Raw genomic sequence first — 21,288 nt, forward strand, 5'->3', positions numbered from 1 at the left:
GCCCCCATATTGGGCTCCCTGATCAACAGGGAGTCTGCTTCTCCCTCTCCCCACTGCTCTTGCTCCCTCCCATTCTCTCTCTCTCAAGTAAATAAAATCTTTCTTAAAGAAATTTACAAAGAGCCACACAGGGGCGCCTAGGTGGCTCAGTGGGTTAAGCCTCTGCCTTTAGCTCAGGTCATGATCTCAGGGTCCTGAGATCAAGCCCTGCATGGGGCTCTCTGCTCAGCAAGGAGCCTGCTTCCCCCCCGCCGCCTCCCTACTTGTGATCTCTTTCTGTCCAATAAATAGATCTTTAAAAAAATTATAAATTTTTTTAAAAATAAACAAATAATTTTTAAAAGGAGCCATAGGGCCAGAAATCAAAATTCATTCCATTTATTTTAACGTTCTGGGCATCCTCTTCCTCTTGCTATGTTTGCTACGTTTGTTTCATACCCATTTTATTATTTCCTTATTTGAAATGTGGTTAGTTGCATATTTGTTTTTTGTGCCCAAATACAGGCTTCTACCTTTGGCTATAAAATTTTTTCTTTTTTCCCATATGTCATAAAAATATTTTCTTTTCTCTTGGTAAACATTTATATTTGCCAACTGGAATGCTTCCTTCTTCCCTGTTTCAACTTTTAGTTAATCATTCCTGGAAAGGAACCACTGCCAGTCTGAAAGAAGGTAAAGCTGCTGGAAAGGGAGACTCAGGGCTCTGTCAACAAGGAAGCAAGAATGGGAGATGTTCACAACTGTGCTGGGTCTAACAGAGGTGGTCTGCAACACTGCAGGCTTACTCCTTCTAAAAAACAAAACAAGGGGCGCCTGGGTGGCTCAGTGGGTTAAGCTGCTGCCTTTGGCTCAGGTCATGATCTCAGGGTCCTGGCTCTCTGCTCAGCAGGGAGCCTGCTTCCCCTTCTCTCTCTGCCTGCCTCTCTGCTTACTTGTGATCTCTCTCTCTCTGTAAATAAATAAATAAAATCTTTTTTAAATAAATAAAACAAAAATCAAAACAAAACAAACTAACTAAAAAATGTAATGTAACAGCAGTTTGGAAGTTTCCTATAAATTAAATACACAGTATGGAAAGATTTTACCAATAAAAGGAAAGAGAAAGGGCAGGAAGTTGATCCTAAGTTTAACATGTGCTGAAATAGGGCAGCAGTGGTAATAAAAACCATGTATTAAACCTTTAGTGTCATGGTCTGAGCTATGAGCTTGACATACATTATCCTCTTTATGCCTTGTGACAAGCCCATGAAGTAGATATAGGTCTACAGTCCCTAATTCATCATTCCACACTCCACAGAAGTTTTTGTTTTGTTTATTTTGTTTATTTTATAACTCATTTGACAGCAAAACCTATCAGGAGACAACTCAAAGGCTATTTATTTTCTTTATATCATCTGTTTTGCTGCAAAATTACTAGTGCGTTTGAGCAAACAGTGCTACCCTAGACACCACGGAGCTTTCTGTAATAAACAGTACAGCATCATATGACCTTTCTAAAATTAAGAAAACATCTGAATTCCAAAACACATCAGCAGCAGGGATTTTAGAGAAAAGACTAAAAACTGAGAATCATAAATGTGAAGTTTCACTCAAAGTCACACAGGTAGATTTGAAATTAGGTCTGCTGTTCTCTGAAGACTGGGCTTTCAATTACTATGTAATGTGCTGAAAATGTTATTAACTTAACAGGTGGTACCAGAATTTATCCTGGGGAAAGTTCTGCCTTTGTTGGAAAAAGACCCTGGAAAAAATGTTCTGGGTATGGTATCGAAGACCTACGTGTCATCTGGCTCTGCTTTAGATAAGGAAAGAAACTGGCTGTTTTATTCATGAGTGGAGGGGGTAGGAAAGAGGAAGAAGGAAAACGTGCAACCAAATATTTGCAGACTAGTCCCTAGCTTGGAGGGAAACAGACCAAGAAAGACTTTGCATAAGAGTAGCTCTAAAGGCTAACATTGCTGCACATTCTAAGGTGTAGTTTTACAGTATTTTGTTGTCTGGTATGTGATGTTATCTCTTCCACCATTTCTTTGTATATTTACTAAATCTACTATGCCCTCAAATGCTTGGGGGGAATGGATTTTTCCCATTTTATCAAGTGCCTTCTTGTTTCAAGTTTTTATTTAAATTCTAGTTAGTTAACATATAGTATAGTATTTGTTCATGACTAGAATTTAGTGGTTATCAGGTACCTTTAGATTGAACAGTGTGCTTGACTCTCAGGATGAAAACCAAAAGGTCATGACTTCTAGCAGTTTAGTAGAGAAGAGAGATAAAAAAGTGAAAAAATTAGAATTCCCAGTTTAACCTTCTATACTAGAAGCATGCATACATGCAGGGTTTGCAGAGAGAAAGGAGCAACTCCATCTGCCTAGCGAGGTCGCATTATTCTCGCTATGGACCCACAGGTGCAGCCTAGGCAGGGAAGACCATCTTCACAGGATACTGAAACATGCTTCTTCAGTAACTGTTTTTTTGAAATTCACTATTTGGATCCCTAATGCTGGGAGAAATTTCCCTCTTGAGCTCCACAGTTGCTTTTGATATTTCTTAGCAGTCCTATATTCAAAGATACATGTTCTCAAGCTCTTTTCTTCCTTTACTACCCCAACAATGGAAACTCATCACCTGTTTTTTTGTGTGTGTGGAATACTGGAAAGTTCTAAGGAATGTCTATGACATTATTTTCTTGCCACTCTGATGAATGATTAAAGGAACTCATGATTTTGAATCTTCAGGAAAAATAAAGTATTTAGAATGGGCCTGACGTCATAAGCCTTTGTTTGAAGTACATCACGTCCCACCTTAAAATTCCCTTTAACCCCATGTCCACATGCAGCAATGACTCTTATTTCTCACTCTCTTCAGAGCAAAGCTTCTTGAAATAGATGTTGTTCTTTGTCTCCATCTCCTCACATTTTGTTCACTTTCTAACCCACTTCAAATGAATTCTACATATCCCTTCTGCCAACTTCTAACATGTAATAAGTCTATTCATGTATCTGTTGAATGAAATATAAAATTTCAATGTGCTCTGAAAGCAGTAAGGTTGAGGTGCTTCCCCATCTGGCTTATCCTGAAGAAGCAGTAGGCTGAGTGTCAACAAAAGGACAGATGCAAGAGAAGAAACTCAGCAGCATCGTATGAGGCAGGGAAAGTAGTGCTTACATTTTGTGTGATGAAGTGAAAGTACAGCTTTGAGTCAGAAGATAATTAAAAAGATTTTGGACATTAGTTTTGTGTGTTGTGTGAGTGGAGATGGGGAGGTAGGGGAGAGGGTAGCAGACTTTAGACCACTGTGGTCATCAGACTGTCCTGGAGTAGCCTTCCAGGCAGTTCACGCTCAAAAGCAGAAAGACAAAATGGAGACATGCTGAGGGGGGAAAACCTGAAGTACTACCAAATGAGAAGTAGTTGATGGACCAGATTATTTCACAGAAAGAAAATTTAAAGTGGACTATAGTTGTTATTAACAAACATTTGAAGGAGGATCATGGAGATAATCAAGTAGAATTTTTCTGAAGTCAAGCACTAGGATAAATAAATCAAAACCCCAAGAGAGGTTTTTCAGCACCATATAAACAACTTCTGATCCTGATCTATCACCTGAAGGATTTAAGCATTGACTAGATGCCCACTAATAGGTGAGATTTAAACACAAGAGTTAAAGTTGGAACAGATGACAGTTCTCCCTCCTAGACCTGTGAGGAACATAGTTATTCTAGAGAACAATTGCAAATCTTGGAAAGGCATGTTGCCACCTGACATTTATTTTGCCTTAAAGCTGTGTTGAAAATAAAATAGTATGTACATTTCCTAAGGTTAACTATGACATGTTTGTGACAATGCTGTTACTGGAATCATGAGGAACCTCTAATATCAGTACCTCACTGATACCTAAACTCCAAGCGCTCACCTCCACTATTTTCAACATTCTACCCAAACATTACTACCAAAAAAGCAAGTGCAAGAAAGAAGATAGTTCAACTCCAGCTAGATTCACTAGCAGTTATTAAAGACCTACTTCAATGAGGCCAAAGTGGTCCAATAGACAGGTTAGGGTGGATTTTCCAAAGCCAAAGAATGGCTCTCTACAAAGTCAAGAAACATCATCCAGTAGCAAAGACAAGAATCATACTGGGGAGGGGCACCTGGGTGGCTCAGTGGGTTAAGCCGTTGCCTTCGGCTCAGGTCATGATCTCAGGGTCCTGGGATCGAGTCCCGCATCCGGCTCTCTGCTCAGCAGGGAGCCTGCTTCCTCCTCTCTCTCTCTGCCTGCCTCTCTGCCTACTTGTGATCTCTCTCTGTCAAATAAATAAATAAAATCTTTAAAAAAAAAAAAAAAGAATCATACAGGGGAAGGCTGCATATACTGTGCATAGCAGTAAAAAACGTGTGTATATATACATATGTGTATATACACACTTTTTTTCTGTGTGTGTGTGTATACACATATATGTGTATATATATATATGTATACACATATATGTGTATACACACACACAGAGAAAACCCCATCAGATAAAAAGTTCAGTATGCAATCTTTTCAAAAAATGGTGCTGGAATAATTGGATATTCACATGTAAAAGAATGAAACTGGCCCCAGTGGATCTTACATCACTCACAAAAATGAACTCAAAATAGAATAAAGACTTAACTGTAAGACTGAAGCCATGAAACTCCTAGAATAAAACATGAAGGAACATAGTTCCTTGACAAGGAACATAGTTCCTTGACAAGGCTCTTGGTAATAAGTTTTTGGATGTGACACCTAAGGCACAAGCAACAAAACAAAAATAAGTAGATAAATGGGACTACATCAAACTAAAAAGCTTCTGCACAGTGAAAAGACAATTTTTCTTTTTACAAATATTTACAATATTATAAATCTTTACAAACCATCTATTAAAGGGTCAATATTCAAAATGTACAAAGAATTCATGCAACTCAGTAGCAAAAACCCAGATAACCCAGTTTAAAAAGGCATAAAGACATTTCTTAGTGAATAGACATTTCCGCAAATGTCCATGAAAATATGCTCAACATCACCTGTCATTAGGGAAATACAAATGAAAACCATAGTGCAGTATCACCGCATGCCAGCAATACAGCCATCCACAAAAAAACAGAGATACTAAATGCTGGCAGGGATGTGGAGGAAAGGGAACCTTTGGGCACTGTTAGTGGGATAGTAAATTGGTGTAGCCGCCATGGGAAATAGCATGAAGGATCTCCAAAAAATTAAAAACAGAGCTTCCATATGATCCAGCAATTGCACTTCTGGGTATTTACCCAAAGACTTATGAAACATTAACTAGAAAAGATATCTGCACCCTCATGTTCATGGCAGCATTATTTACAATAGCCAAGACACAGAAACAACCTAAGTGAGCATCCACTGAAGGATGAACGGATAAGGAACTGGTATATCCATGTGGTATACATGTATGTATATATACACACACACCATGGAATAGTACTCAGCCATAGAAAATGAGGAAATCCCACCATCTGCAACAATATGAATGAACCTTGAAGGCATTACAGCTAAGTGACATCAGTCAGACACAGGACAAATATCTTACGATGTCACTCACATGTGGAGTCAAAACAAACAAACAAACTGAAAAACAAGAAAACAAATACACAGAGAAAGAAATCAGACTTGTGGTTACCTGAGGTAGGGAAAGCAGGTTGGGGCAATTGGAGAAGGATGGTGAAAAGGTACAAACCTCCAGTTACAGAGGAATGTGTTAGAATAAATCCTGAGAGTTATCATCGCAAGGAGAACATTTTCCTCCTTTAATCTTTTCTTCTTTCTTTTCTTTTTCTTGTATCTATATGATGAAATGGTTGCTAACTGACCCTACTGTGGTAACTATTTCACAATATGTGTAAATCAAACCATCATGCTGTGTGTCTTAAACTTATACAGTGACATATGTCAATTATAACTGAATAAAACTGTGGAAAAAACAGGGTGCTTGGGTCACTCAGTCAGCTAAGCGTCTGCCTTCAGGTGGCTCAGGCCATGAACCCAGGGTCTTGGGATTGAGCTCCACTTCAGGCTCCCTCTCCTTCTAACCCCCCACTACCACTCAGGTAGTGATCTCAGGATCCTGGGATGGAGCACTCAGTCAGGCTCCCTGCTCAGCAGGAGGTCTGCTTCTCTCTCTCTCTCCTTCTGTACCTCCCCCTGCTCATCCTCTCTCTCTCAAATGAATGAATAAAATCTTTAAAAACAAACAAACAGATTGGGAGGGAGACAAACCATAAGTGACTCTTAATCTCACAAAACAAACTGAGGGTTGCTGGGGGGAGGGGGTTTGGGAGAAGGGGGTGGGATTATGGACATTGGGGAGGGTATGTGCTTTGGTGAGTGCTGTGAAGTGTGTAAACCTGGTGATTCACAGTCCTGTACCCCTGGGGATAAAAATATATGTTTATAAAAAATAAAAAATTAAATATTAAAAAAAAAAAAAAAAAAAAAACAAGAGACCACTAGAGAGATGATAGACCTCAACAACCCAACCCATGGGGTACCTGCACGGCTCAGGTGGTTAAGCCTCTAACTCCTGATCTTGGCTCAGGTCATGATCTCAGCCTTCTGAGATCATGGAGTCAGGAGCTAGGCTCTGTGCTGGGCTTGGAGCATGCTTAATATTCACTCTCTCCCTCTCCCCTCTCCCATCCTGTGCCTGTGCTCTCTATCTCTTAAAAAAAAAAAAAAAAAAAAAAAAAAAAAAAAAAGTCATGAGGTTCCGCGAATAATGAAAAATAAGACAGAAGAGTTAAGATATAGTTAAGTCAGAGATCTTCACATCTCAGGCTAAATATATTAGTTTCTGTCATTTTTCTTACCAGTCAAACCTTGGGCCCAGGATGTGAAAATCAACAGGTGCTCAAGCGACATCCCCATTCCAGCAAGTCTTATCAGCAACCATGAAAACAGGTCTCTTAAGTTTTGTCATCACTCTTTATTCAGGTGAATAATTAGTCCTTGAAACTGAGGGGAGTAGGTCACAGTGTGTTTGCTGAGTCCCTGAAGACATGCACACACAAATATGTCCCCAGAGAAGAAAAGAAGACAGACGGAGAGCTTTACACAAGGCTAGGCCATGCAGACACACTAAATATGACTATAGTCTAGCAGGGCAGCAGAGTTGTTACAGCCAATGCCTACCCATCTCATCCCTTAGGGCAAACAATATTTATTCTATCAAGACAGTGATCAGAAAAAGCTTTAATATATGATCCATTCATTTCCAATCCGTGGAAGGCTCATGTCATTACCTGCCAGTAATGATTATTCCAGGGGAAATGGAGGATATTTTTGCACAGTATTTATTTGCTTTTCTACATTTATTTTTCACACCAAATGAATATATCATGACACACATTTTTTGTAGTTGAGGATTTAACTAGAATCACATCACAGGTGAAAGGGCAGGCTTGTAATTGCCGCCAGATGTCTCTCTTCATGTCCTCTTCAACTTGCCGCCTTCAAAGAGCCACTTCCTATTACAGTTTTAGAACTAGTCTCTAACTAGAATTTTATCCTACTTTCATAGCAATTAAGAAAACAAGATTGTATGAGGGCACAGGATATTACTATACTTAAGCATTTTCAAAATGCAAGTCAGAATTGGTGAATTATGAGACAGAAGAGAATAAAAGGCATCAAGAGTCATCCCATATAATAAGGCTATGTTCTGTTTCTTTCTTTCTTTTTTTTTTTTTTAAGATTTATTTATTTATTTGACAGACAGAGATCACAAGTAGGCAGAGAGGCAGGCAGAGAGAGAGGAGGAAGCAGGCTCCCTGCCGAGCAGAGGGCCCGATGTGGGGCCTGATCCCAGGACCCTGAGACCATGACCAGAGCTGAAGGCAGAGGCTTTAACCCACTGAGCCACCCAGACACCCCTACATTTTGTTTCTTAACAATTTTATTTGTCTACACATATGTAGGCTATCACACAAAATTTATTTTTTGCCTCAGATATACAGTCAAAAATGTTTAAAAATCAAGGCAAAGAGCTTGGGGTTTGGCATGAGACAGTTCTAAATCTGAATGTTATCACTGCTGGTATTATTACCTAAAGAGTTCCTGCAACGAGATGCCAGCCAATTCCTTTCTCCTCCGACTGCTTACAAAGCCAACGAAAAAAACCTCCTCTCAAATATTAACTCCCCTTACAGTGGCTATTAGAAACTTCTTACTGTCAACCAAACTGCTATTTAAATTATGAAAAGAAAAAAAAATTTTACTCATTCAACCTGTATCCATCAATGCTTAGCCTAAACTCCATAAACACAGAAATTAAAATCTATTTCCCTGGCAGTCAGGCCAGGGCTTTTAAATGTGAGGAACTCAGTGGGTATCTGAATTATAATGACGGCTAAATGAGTAAGACTAAGTGACCCAATAAGGGACTCTTCTGTGGCAGGCAAGAGACACAGAAATAACAAGGCATAGATCTAGGCCTTCAAGAAAAGAAGCATATGCATATATATTACTTTATTCATGTTTTCTGCAAATATTTATTCAGAACTTTCGATTTACCAGGCACCTGGTGAGGTACTGCAATTACAAAGCAACCATATTTTCTCCCTAAAGGGAAAGGGATATTACATAATAATCATATAAACAGCCACAGAATAAAATTTAAGTGTGATGCAGTGTATCAGGGAATAATATAACAAGCCCTAGCATGCATGCAGAACAGAATGAGAAACTACTTGGAAAGCAGCTCCATGAGAAAATTATATTTAGCCTGAGTCTTGGAGGTTAAAACCTAAAACCTATCTTTTTTTTTTTTTTTTCCCCTGTGGAGAGCAGCTGAGGAAGAAATAACTGTAGATACTGTCTTGAAGGAAACTTCAGAAAGCCAAAGGGGACTTTAAAAGTTCAAGAATTTCCCAGGTCCAAATTTATCCTCAGGGAGGGACACAGACAATGATGCCATCATCTTTGATATGTCAGCATAAAATGATGAGAAGCCTTCAGCATTGTGGTTATTTTGGATACAGATTCAAGAAGAGAACTTGGGGCACCTGGGTGGCTCAGTCAGTTGGGCGTCTGCCTTCGGCTCAGGTCATGATCCCAGATTCCTGGGATCAAGTCCCACATTGGGCTCTCTCCTCCACGGAAAGCCTGCTTCTCCCTCTCCCCCTGCCTGCTGTTCTACCTGCTTGTGCTCTCTCTCTGTCAAATAAGTAAATAAAATCTTAAAAAAAAAAACCAGAAGAGAACTTGGTAACAAATTAAGCTTGGGAGGTAGTACAAGGTAAGGGCAAAAGGGGGCATATCGCCCTCGACCCACAAGGACAAGAAGCCTGGTTCGGTGTTAATGCTTCATTCCCCTTATTTCGTCAACTTCCTTAGCTTATATGCAGCAGGGTGACCAATAAGGGGCCAAGCAATGGGGAGAGCCAATGAGAGTCTTGTTACTATGCTGATTAAATTTGAAACAGCCAATGACTATGTCCTCCTTTAGGCAGGCTTCACCAGAAAGTTTGTTGTTTACTTGCAGTGTATTTTGCTGGCAGTGAGCCAAGCACCATCTTGTAATGGTGGGGACTTTCCCGGCCGGAGGCGGTCCCCGACAGGGGCAGTGAGGGGAACACTTAGATTTTGGCTTAACCAACCTGTTGGAAGGCAGAGAAGCAGAGGGGAGACTGAAGAGAAAAACGTTTGTGGTTAAGTGATCAAAGCAGTAGTACGGGACATATCACATCTGGTGTGCCCATAGGATGTCCAAAGAGTTGAGAAGGCTCTTAATATCTGGTCTAAAGATCCCAAGGGCAGATCTAGGAAATATATACATATCTGGGGATTTTATAAAGATAGAATTTAAATGATGTGAATGAAAGAGTTCACCTAAGGAAAATGAAATTGAGACATGAATAGGGCACAAAGACTTGAAAAACTCCAAGTCTTCACTCATTAGAGGAAGAGGAGTCAATGAGGAGGATGGAGATGATGAGAATGAAGAAGGTATGAGGAAATGCAGAGGCCTGTGCAGTCATGAAACCCAAGAAAAGAAATTATATTGAGAGATGCCAGGATGGCACAGTAGGTTAAGCATGTGACTCTAGATTTTGGCTCAGGTCATGATCTCTGGGCCTGGGATCCAACCCCACCTTGGGCTCCACACTCAGTGGGGAGTCTGCTTGTCCCTCTCCCTCTGCCCCCCCCCACACCCTTCCCTCTCTCTCTCCCTCTCTCAAATAAATAAACAAACCTAAAAGAAAAGAAATGATATTGAGTGTGATCACGTGTGAAGAATTAGAGGCTATGAGTTCTGAAAATTGTCCATGGAATTAACTGATTTGAATCAGGGACCAAAACAAGCAAGTTCAGCAGCAGTAGAGAGGCAGGAGGAAGCTAGGATGGTGAAGGTTGAAGCATAAATGGAAGATGGGGGAACACATCATACACAGTTTCAACAATGTGTTATGTGTTGCATTCAACCACATTAAAAACACTAGGGCAGCCCAGGAGGAGCAGAAGTTTTCCAATAAGAAACAACATTTGAAGTGAACCTTAAAGACAGAGAAGAATTCATTCATGCATAACAGTAAAGAAAAACATTCCAGTTAGATGGAACAGCATTATAAATCCTGAAAAAATAACAACAATGAAATTCTAGTGATGGGTAATATTTCTAAGTGTTTACCATGTGCCGAAACTGTTGTCAACACTTTACATGTATTAAGTTCGCATGAACTACAGAGCCAACCTCTTTCTTCCACTCCCATTATCAGCTCTTGGATGGATGAGTGTAAGAGCCCAGCAGTTGGTTTTCCTGCGGCTGTCCTTATCTTCAAGTTTATTCTCTTAAAAAGGTAAAATAACCTTTTACAATGTACGCCGTATCGTGTTATTCCTGTGCCACAGCTCTTTCACAGCTTTCCCTTTGCTTCCAAATTAAAGTCCTTACTACAGCCTACACAGCATTTACCACTCAGACCTCACTGCTTCCTTCACCTCCCTGCCATCCTTGATGGATGTCCTTCCATCACTGTGCTCCAGCCAGATTACCCATCACCCTAGATGTTTGTCAAACAGATCAAGCAAGTTTTTGCCTTTGCCCTCGCTGTTCTCTCTGCCTGGAGTGCCTGTTCTTGGATATCTGCATGGTTCAGTTCTTCACTTCCTTCATGTTTCTGTTCAAACGTGACTTAATCAGCAAGGCCTTCTCTGCCAATCTATAACAACTCTCTCCCGATCCTCCAGCACCCTTATTCTTTTTCTCCATAATATTTATCATAATCGGATATGCTTTATAATTATCAGATGACTTTCTTATTGCCTGTCTCCCCCAAATAAAATGCAATGGAGGGGCGCCTTGGTGGCTCAGTGGGTTAAAGCCTCTGCCTTCAGCTCTGGTCATGATTCTAGGGTCCTCGGATCGAGCCCCACATCAGGCTCTCTGCTCAGCAGGAGCCTGCTTCCCCCACCCCCTGCCTGCTTCTCTGCCTACTTGTGATCTCTATCTATTTATTCAAATGAATAAATAAAATCTTTTTACAATTTTTTTAAAATTAAAAAATAAAATAAAATAAAATGGAGGCTCCATGAGGGCAGGGACTACCATTTTTACTCACTGATGTATCTCCAGACATGAGCACAGTTCAAGACTAGGGAAGATCTGAGATTTACCCTACCTGGAAGCTAACAAGTTAGCCTACCACAGTTAGAGGGATGCTGGCAAAAGATACAAGCTGCTGTGGGGCGCCTGGGTGGCTCAGTGGGTTAAGCCGCTGCCTTCGGCTCAGGTCATGATCTCACGGTCCTGGGATCGAGTCCCGCATCGGGCTCTCTGCTCAGCAGGGAGCCTGCTTCTCTCTCTCTCTCTGCCTGCCTCTCCGACTACTTGTGATTTCTCTTCTGTCAAATAAATAAATAAAATCTTTAATAAAAAAAAAAAAAAAAAGATACAAGCTGCTGAGACAGAGACAAGGGACTTAATTATTCAATTACAAGAGCCAAAATGCCAATGTCATCTGGTTTCCCAAGCCCCAATTTCTACAGGGTGACAAGAGGAAGACCAAGTGGTACCTATAGAAAAAGTGTACTGTGCTCCACAAGAAGGATGCCATGCTTCTTAAAAATCCCTAATCCATGCCCACCTTATCTTTGCACTGGTGAGAGATACTATCTTTATCTCTTTGCTCCAGAGAGAAACACTATTCCACCTTCCAAGTCCATTTGTTATACAAACTCTTGAAAAGAGCAACTGAGTCACAGGCAGTCAGTGCTTCTCCTCACAAGATAGGCAGAAACACAAGAGAGAAGGGAGAACCATCTCCCAAATATTGTTCTACACAGTTAGAAACAATATTTGTGCTTGAATGAAAGATAAACACTTTGAGTTAAATGCTATTATTTTTTCAGATCTCAGATGAATAAAGTGAGGCAGAGCGCGAATGAACCACCTGTCCAAGAACACAGATTTAGTAAGTGTCTGGCAAGCAGATCTAGCCTCAGAACACACATACACACCTTAGGGACCTAAGCCCTCTCCAACTCTACCCTGTCTCTTGGTCAGCAACACTGGGATTTGTGAATGAGTGACAGAACATAAGAAAAGAGAAGAATAAAAGAGGGAAAAGCTAGGGATGCCTGGGTGGCTCAGTCAGTTAAGCGTCTGCCTTTGGCTCAGGTCATGATCCCAAGGTCCTAGGATCAAGTCCCACATCAGGCTCCTTGCTCAGTGGGGAGCCTGCTTCTCCCTCTGCCTGCTCTTCTCCCTGCTTGTGCGTGCTCTCTTGATCTCTTTCTCTGACAAGTAAATAAATAAAATCTTTTAAAAAGAAAACAGGGAAAAGCTGAATGAAAAGAAGAAATAATAGAAAGCAATTTTTGGATATCCACACCTGTTTATATATCCAGAGCTAAAGAGCACAGGTGACCTTTGAGTTTACCTTATGGATGAGACCACTGGGGCTCCCCACAGTCATAGAGGAAGTTAAGGGGAGAACCAACTAACCAACCACCAGAACTTTTCTGACAGAATCTTGGCCTGGCACATTGCAGGCCTGTGCTGTTTCTTTTACCTTATTTACGAAAGTGACATTCCTGGAACTTGGGGCTAGGCTATGCTACAGAGTCAATCAATAACCAAAGACCTGTGACGGGGCAGGAGGTGGCGTCTGGAGGCCAGCCTAACTATATAACCCTTCCCATCCCAGGGTTCTGAAGAGAAGTGGTAAGTTCAATGCAGTTTTCGACTGAGCTCTGAATACCGAACTTTCACCATGAAGGTAACAAGCATCTTTCTTCTTAGTGCTTTGGCCCTGTTGAGTTTATCTGGTAGGTGCCTTTGCATATTTTCTGATTTGAGTAAAACTCTTCTGACGTGTTGCATCACTGTTCTCATTACATTTTAGACTTAGAGTCTAGTCTTGGACAGATCTTTTGGTCCCAATGAAATGAAATAATGTTAGGGACCTATTTTAGGGGACTTCTTCAAGACCAGAGGTGCCTGGTTGCTTCTCATAAAACTGACTTAGGAAGAGCTACCACTTTATCTAGATCACCTCAGAAATTGTCGGTATCATAATCAAATCTCACCAACGTTTCTTCCTTTAAATGCTATCAAGTTAGTTCCTCTTCTCTTCAATGAGCTCATCCAAAATCACCACCCCTATATAGTGTCAGTAGACTTGTAATTTTCTAGAGAATGCAATTTTAAGCATCTATCTGTAAATTCAAGAAATGTGAATTGGACTAATAATCAGTGTAATCTAACAGAGGGAAAGAGCTCTTTGGGGACTGAAGGTGAGATGTCAAAGGAGCTCTATTTTTAACATTACTTAGTAAAGACGACTTACATGTAATTGCAAGTAAGTTTTGTGTCAGGAGATCTGGTTGGTGCTGGTGGTAACTGTTTCATAAATTTTCATATAAACTCTCCACATCTTCATCTATAACACTGAGTTAAAGATACTGACACTTCTTACATCACTAATTATAAGACCAAAGGTTTAGTAACCAGTTGCGAGAAGGCAGTGGACATTCAGAAGGTATTTGCTCTGTGCCTGACACATCTCAAGCAGTAAGTAAATGACTTCTATTTTCAAAGAAATGATGAACTTTCATGAAATGGCCAATTGAGATACTTTGATCCTAATCAAACTTCTGCTTCATTTTCTTGAGACTTCAGCAGGCAGGGAGTTATTGGACACCAGTGAGATGTCCTTGAGAGAAGGCAGAAACAAGAAGAGATGGGGTAGGGTGCCTGGGTGGTTCAGTCAGTTGAGCGTCTGACCCTTGAATTAGGCTCAGGTCCTGGTCTTGCCCTGTGTCAGGCTCCGTGTTCAGCAGGATGTCTACTCAAGGATTCTCTCCCTCTCCTTATGTCCATTCCCCTGCTCATGCTCTCTCTCTCAAATAAATAAATCTTTAAAAAAAAAAAAGAAGAAGAAGAAGAAAAAGCGGAAGAGTAAGAACATGGTGGGTGAGAGGAGCAGAAGAAGCCAGCAGAGAAGTCATAGTATTCAATGGAAGTGGATGATTCTAAGTAAGAGCAGATCTGGCTTCTCCTACTTAGTACCTGACCCCCTGTGTCTCATTCATGTTTTCTAGGCAACACCAGAGCTGGCTTGGAGGGAAGAGAGGTAAGGAATATTCTGTACTTTTTTATTTGTCTGTCAGGCTAGAGCTGTTTGCTCCACTCAACGCACAGTCAAGCTGTGACATTTCAGTTTCACCTGAAGTCAGGATGGATGTGGGGTACTAATGAGGCTTAACCTGCAAAGTATGGAGAGTAACAGCAGTGCCCCCACAGGGCTTATGCTGAAGGACAAACACACCAAAACCCAGGCAATTTCTACATCGTCATATAATGTTTGCTATGGAGGCATTCTGAACGTTCTGAGGCTATCTGGTAGGGCAAGGATTTGGGGTGGCACTCTTCTTAACTTCCCTCCAAGGAGCCCTTCCTCCTTTCAGCCAGTTTGACCATGTTGGCATAAAACTCTCCCAACCCCCAAGTTGAGCTCTAATTTTTAATGAGCAAAAGAAAATAATAAACTATGTTCTTCCTCTAGAAAAACATTCTATACCTAATTTTTCTTTTTTTTTTTTTTTGGTTCTGTGTTTATAAATTTATTAACTGCAGTAAATTTGAAGATCAGAGGAGGAAATGTCCCTTTTCATTTATATCTAGTGAGGAGATAGATGGCAAACCAAAAGGATGAGTGAATAAATTATTACACTAATGATAAGGGTTTTAAGAAATTCTGGTACCATCTGGAACCAAGCCTGGTTAGATCACAGAATGTGCCCCTAAGTGAGATATATTCTGAGCCATGAAGGGTAAGTGACTGTCAGCAAAATATAACCAATAGATAGGAGTAGCAGGCTGAAGTGGGTATGAGCCAAAGCTCAGGACCTAGACAAAGTGGGTCTGAATCCTGGATCTGGAATTACCAGCTGTGTAGCCTTGGGTGACTTAATCTCTTTGTGCTTCACTGTCTTCACTGGAAGAAGAGTATAATAAAAAATTCAGAGGATAATTGTAAGATTTAAATAAAGTAATACATAAACGCACTTAGGAAAGTGCCTGACCTATAACAGCCATTCCGTAACTACAAGTTCTTACTGATGTCAAGGAAACAGCCTGTGCAAGGGCTCCCAGGGCAGAAAGCATATGGTGTTGTCACATGACTAAGAGAAGGGCAGTGTGAATGGACCACAGTGTGCAAGGAAGACATGCCCACAGTGTGGCTGACCTGAGAGGAACCATCATTGATCTGCCGTCATCGCAAACTTGAACATGATGTCACTCACCTTATTTAAACCTCATGATGCCACCAGGAGACAGGTGTGGAAGTGATAATATCCTCCCCATTGTGCTGATGAAATGACCGAGGGTTGGAGACACAAGGAGATTTGCCAGCGTCTCACAGTCTGTAAATGGCAGAGGCATTGCATGCAATCAGGCATTCTGATTCCAAACCTTGGCTTCTTCCTTTCAAACACTCAGTATCACTACTGTCACGCCCACAACCATACTTCCATCTTTAAGCTGACCACTCCAAGGAAGTGAAAACCGTTTCCGAGATTTCACTATAAACTCAAAGAAAGTTAAATGATGGAAAATAATTCTGTTTAATTCCATTTTTAGGCTAAATGTAACACTGAAACAAATGCATGTACCAAGATCTATGATCCTGTCTGTGGGACTGATGGAGAAACGTATTCTAATGAATGTGTGTTATGTGTTCAAAATAAGTGAGTACAAACTCAAATGTCTTAAAACATAGTTTTAAGCTAGTTGTCTTCAAATTTTCATGTATCTTATCCCTCTAAGTTCCAGTCAATTTACCAATAACATTAATCTTACCATGAGAGAAACAAAACATCTCATCTTTCCAAAAATAATTCTCAATCTCTTCTTCTCATTACATATCTGGTATGATTATCTACAGAGATGTTTATGTGTGTGTGTTACGACAGAAAGCAACACTTACTGTGTCAGGCATGGGGCAAGGCATTGAATATTCACAAATCTCTGAGGCAGAGAATACTAAGCTCGTTATAAACATGAAGAAATTGAGACTGAGCTCAAGTAACTTGCAGTGACAGACAGACATGGGTCCAAATCCTTGCTGTTTCAACTGTGCTTTAAAGTCAGGTACCAGGGGCACCTGGGTGGCTCAGTGGGTTAAGCCGCTGCCTTCGGCTCAGGTCATGATCCCAGGGTCCTGGGATCGAGCCCCACATTGGGCTTTCTGCTCTGCAGGTAGCCTGCTTCCTCCTCTCTCTCTGCCTGCCTCTCTGCCTACTTGTGATCTCTGTCAGATAAATAAAGAAAAAATCTTTTAAAAAATAAATAAATAAATAAATAAAGTCAGGTACCAGACCAAGTATTTGTGAGATACAGAAGAAGCCCAGCATGTTTCAAGACTCGATTTGGTTACACTCAATGCTAATTGCAACGTAGTCAGTGGAAATAAGAGCAAAGTACTCAGAGAGCACAATATTTAAAAAAACTAATTATGCCTGCTAGGATTTTGAAAAGTTTGGAGGCTTTGTTTAGGATGTAAGGGAGAGAGAGACACTCCAATAAAAATATGAACAAAAGGGCGAAAGGTATTAATAACATAGTGTAAGATAAATGTGTTAAGGAAAAGAGAGTGGAATAAAGTGTTTGGTTCTCTGAATGAATTTTTTCAAAAATCACTTGTATAACAAAATCCCATGCTTTAATAGCAAATCAGTAGATAGTCTAGATTTTTAAAAAGCTAAGACACCCAAAATACCTTTAAAAAATCACAGAGCTGGGCGCCTGGGTGGCCCAGTGGGTTAAGCCCCTGCCTTCGGCTCAGGTCATGATCTCAGGGTCCTGGGGTCGAGCCCCGCATGGGGCTCTCTGCTCAGAGGGGAGCCTGCTCACCCCCCCCCCCCCGCCTACCTCTCTGCCTACTTGTGATCTCTCTCTCTCTGTGTCAAAGACATAAAATCTTTAAGAAAAAAAAAAATCACAGGGCCATCTGGCTGGCTCAGTTGCTAGACCATGTGACTTTTTTAAAAAATATATTTTATTTATTTATTTGACAGACAGAGAGAGAGATCACAAGTAGCCAGAGAGGCAGGCAGAGATTGGGGGAGGGAGGGAAGCAGGCTCCCCACTGAGCAGAGAGCCTGATGCGGGGCCATATCCCAGGACCCTGAGATCATGACCTGAGCCGAAGGCAGGGGCTTAACCCACTGGGCCACCCAAGTGCCCCTAGACCATGTGACTCTTGACTGATCTTGCAGTTGTGAGTCTGAGCCCCACGTGGGATGTAGGTACTACTTAAAAATAAAATCTTGAAAAAATCATTCTTGGTGATGGTAATGACTGTGTATACCAAAGCCCTCAAAAATGCAAATATGAATTATATAGATCAGGTGACCAAAAACATACTTTTGTAACATTTTCATTTATGGAGATGAGAACCAGCCTCAATGAATCTCATTTTCTGAAGTGATCATAGGTAGATGCTGGGAATCAAATTCATGCCCTCAGAGAAGCAGATCTGCCACAAATTTTCTATTTTCCTCTGCTCCTGAAAACCTAACTTGTGCCCAGCATCATGCTGGTTTCCTCTGCTTTCCTTGTGCTTTTGAGTAAAAGAAAATAGGTCATAAGTTCAAATAAGGCAGCTTCTGGTAACTTGGGACAAGTGCCATCAAATGAGGTGTGAGGAAAGTACTACCAGAGTGAAAGAGAGACAGATTCCTTAGTACTGAAAGGGTCAAGAAAGGATTCATGAAAAGGATGTCATTTAAAGAGGGCTCAGAATTTTGGTAGCACCGCAAAGACATCCCAGGTTAAAGAAAGGTGTAGAATGATCAAAACAAATAAAAGAGATTCCACAAGTAGCCTAGAAAACTCTAAGTTATTCTAAGAACTGATTTAGCATTAAAGACTTTGATTTAGACTCAAATGACTGCACGCATTTCCATTATTCATTATTCCATAGTATAAATTCCTGATAACATGACCTCTCTTCTGGGTCTACTTTAAGATTTTTTTTTTTTTTTTAATTTATTTGACAGAGAGAGATCACAAGTAGACAGAGAGACAGGCAGAGAGAGAGAGTGGAGGAAGCAGGCTCCCTGCTGAGCAGAGAGCCCGATGCGGGACTCGATCCCAGGACCCTGAGATCGTGACCTGAGCCGAAGGCAGCGGCTCAACCCACTGAGCCACCCAGGCGCCCCTGGGTCTACTTTAAATTACATCAGAAAATCCTGAGTGTTAGCAAGGATTGTTGAAATAGGGCCCCAGGGAGAGAGATTTAATATCCTCAAGTTTTAAGACCCAAATGTTAGGTGTTCTACTTTATGGTGAATTTATTGCTACAATAAAGATTTGTAAAAGGAACTGGAAAACACTTGTTAATTTTCTCATGACCTAGGCTGATGACATAAAGGTCAAACATCGTATTTCCATCCAAGGGGAGGAGAAGCAGTAAAACAGCCTTGAGGTTTAGAAAACTTCCAAGTTCCAAGAACAAAAGGCCCAATGCTTAAAATGAAATATTAGGAAAATATGAGCATACAGCTGAGCCACCCCACTCCTTAGCCTTTAAAACCCACTGTCCTGCTTACTCATTTTATTTTTTCAAAAATATTTAATATGGGAAGAACATTTGAATGCCAGAAAACGTAACTTTTCTTCCTGTATTTCTCAGATAAGAAAACAAGTCTAGGGGCGCTTGGGTGGCTCAGTGAGTTGAATGTCCAACTCGGTTTTGGCTCAGGTCAGGAACTCATGGGTCTTGGGACAGAACCCAAGTTGGGCTCCACACTCAGCAGGGGCATCTGCTTGAAGATCCTCCCCAACTGCCCCTTCTTCCACTCTCTCTCAAATTAATTGATTAAAAAAAAAAAGAAAACAGGTCTAGAGAGAAAGTATGGCTTTTCCTAGTGTAAAATACTTACGATGCACCATACCACCTTTCTCTCTACTGTCCATTAGGAGCCTCCCAAAATCCATTGTCAAGTTAACTTGAGCCAGGCTCTGACCCTAGATGTTGGGGTTTTTTTGAGATAGGTGGACAAAGGCTTGCATCTCCTTGAGCATTATGTGCTTGTCAGATATAGTCAGTAAGGACTTTTTTCTCTTTGTGTCTTCTCCGGGAATCTGTACTGGAAAATTCCATTCTATAGGCCAGCACTCTCTAGTAGAACTTTCTGCAAAGATGGAAACGTTCTATCACTCTGTTGTCTAGTATGTAAGCCACTAGCCTTGCCACCAGTGCTTAAAATGTGTCTAGTACAACTAAGAAACTTAATTTTTAATATCATGTAACTTTCACTGATGTGAATTTAAACAGTTAAATAGGGATAAACAACACAGCTATAGAAGGTAAGTCAACCTGTGTACTGTGTTTAGATGTTTGTGCTATGTATGCTAAACAACTCAGACATAAGTATTATGTATTGATAATAACCTATGGAATAACAAAACATTAAAAACTCTTAAAATGAAGAATCATCGGGATGCCTGGGTGGCTCAGTCGTTAAGCGGCTGCCTTCAGCTCAGGTCATGATCCCAGGGTCCTGGAATTGAGTCCTGCATCAGGCTCCTTGCCCAGCGGGAAGCCTGCTTCTCCCTCTCCCAGCCCCCCTGCTTGTGTTCCCTCTCTTGCTGTGTCTCTCTCTGTCAAATATATAAATAAAAAAAAAGAAAATCATCAAGGTCCAGATCAATACATGCATAGATATATGGAAGTCAGATGTCCTCAAGAAACAGAGAAATTGAAGAATTTCTATGAACCAGTATATTCAAGGAAGGGATGGTTTAAAAAATTAAAGGAGAGTGAGAGTGAGCTCTGTAAACAACCTCATGAGGCACAATTACAGGATTTAGGAATATTTAGCTAACACAAAAGAAAACTGGTTTGGGAAAGGTGGTGTCCTGGGAAGCAGAGAAGTTTTTATCTGGAAGGGAGGATGCTCAGACCTGGCAGTTATCAGTTAGGATATAGACATGATTTCCTTCTGTGAGATCCCACAGGTATTAACCCCCAGAGTTTTAAAGCAAAAGATCAGTTGATTAGAACATCCTGTAGTAGCCCAGACACCAGCTAAGATAGAAACCTTGTGGGTAGAACAAAGATATTAGAAGAAAAAGAAGCAACGATGAATTAGAGATTGACTTCAGAGGTTTACTGTAATCCCATAGTAGATCTGTAAACGTGTAAAGGCAGACATTTTTATTTTCTTTTGTATCCTTATTGAATGTAAGAAATAGTGTCTGTGAATATTTGATGAATTAATGAATAAGTGAATGAATAAATGAATGAAAGGCAGAGAAATGGGAATAAAAATCTGAAACCTTTCTATTTTAAATAAAGCTGATGTTTTTTCATTGTTTTCTTCCCATAGTCACTTTTTTCATCCGCTGTTTAACCTCTTTTACAGGAAGCGTCAGACCCCTGTCTTCATTAAAAAATCTGGACCTTGCTGAAAACCAAGGTTCTAAAATCACCTGTGGTTACCACAATGCCTAGCAGGCCTGACTGCTGAATAAAACGCATCTAAATACTTCCTGTTGTTCCTGAATGCTTTACCCTCAAAGGTATATTTGATTACACTGGGGTTAGGTGACTGAGACAAACTCAGACCGGATTTTAAAAAATACAGCCATTCTGAAATCTTGGACAAGGTTTCCGTCATGATGCTTTTTCCTTCCCCATTCCCTTCTTCACATACTGACGACTATCTCAGGAAATGTGATTACAGTTATTGACTGACAGGACAGGACCCAGCTGGTCATGAGGGCA

General features: G+C 40.7%; 1 protein-coding gene and 1 pseudogene across 2 annotated transcripts in view; one reads left to right on the top strand and one right to left on the bottom strand.

The window, feature by feature from the left end:
• LOC309862295 (large ribosomal subunit protein uL1 pseudogene) overlaps positions 1-16,129 on the bottom strand; it is an 83,282-nt pseudogene extending 67,153 nt beyond the window's left edge. The window contains exon 1 of the transcript XR_014316675.1: positions 15,800-16,129. The product of XR_014316675.1 is annotated as a large ribosomal subunit protein uL1 pseudogene (transcript). The remainder of the gene's footprint in view (positions 1-15,799) is intronic.
• Positions 13,198-21,050, top strand: SPINK1 (serine peptidase inhibitor Kazal type 1). The gene is made up of 4 exons (XM_082726019.1): positions 13,198-13,318; positions 14,594-14,625; positions 16,137-16,243; positions 20,927-21,050. Exons 1-4 carry the CDS (start codon positions 13,264-13,266, stop codon positions 20,970-20,972), a joined length of 240 nt encoding a protein of 79 aa, XP_082582145.1. The 5' UTR covers positions 13,198-13,263; the 3' UTR covers positions 20,973-21,050.
• The last annotated feature ends 238 nt before the right edge of the window (positions 21,051-21,288 follow it).

The sequence above is a fragment of the Mustela nivalis genome (genome assembly GCF_964662115.1).
Source record: "Mustela nivalis genome assembly, chromosome: 3".
Classification (NCBI taxonomy): Eukaryota; Metazoa; Chordata; class Mammalia; order Carnivora; family Mustelidae; genus Mustela; species Mustela nivalis.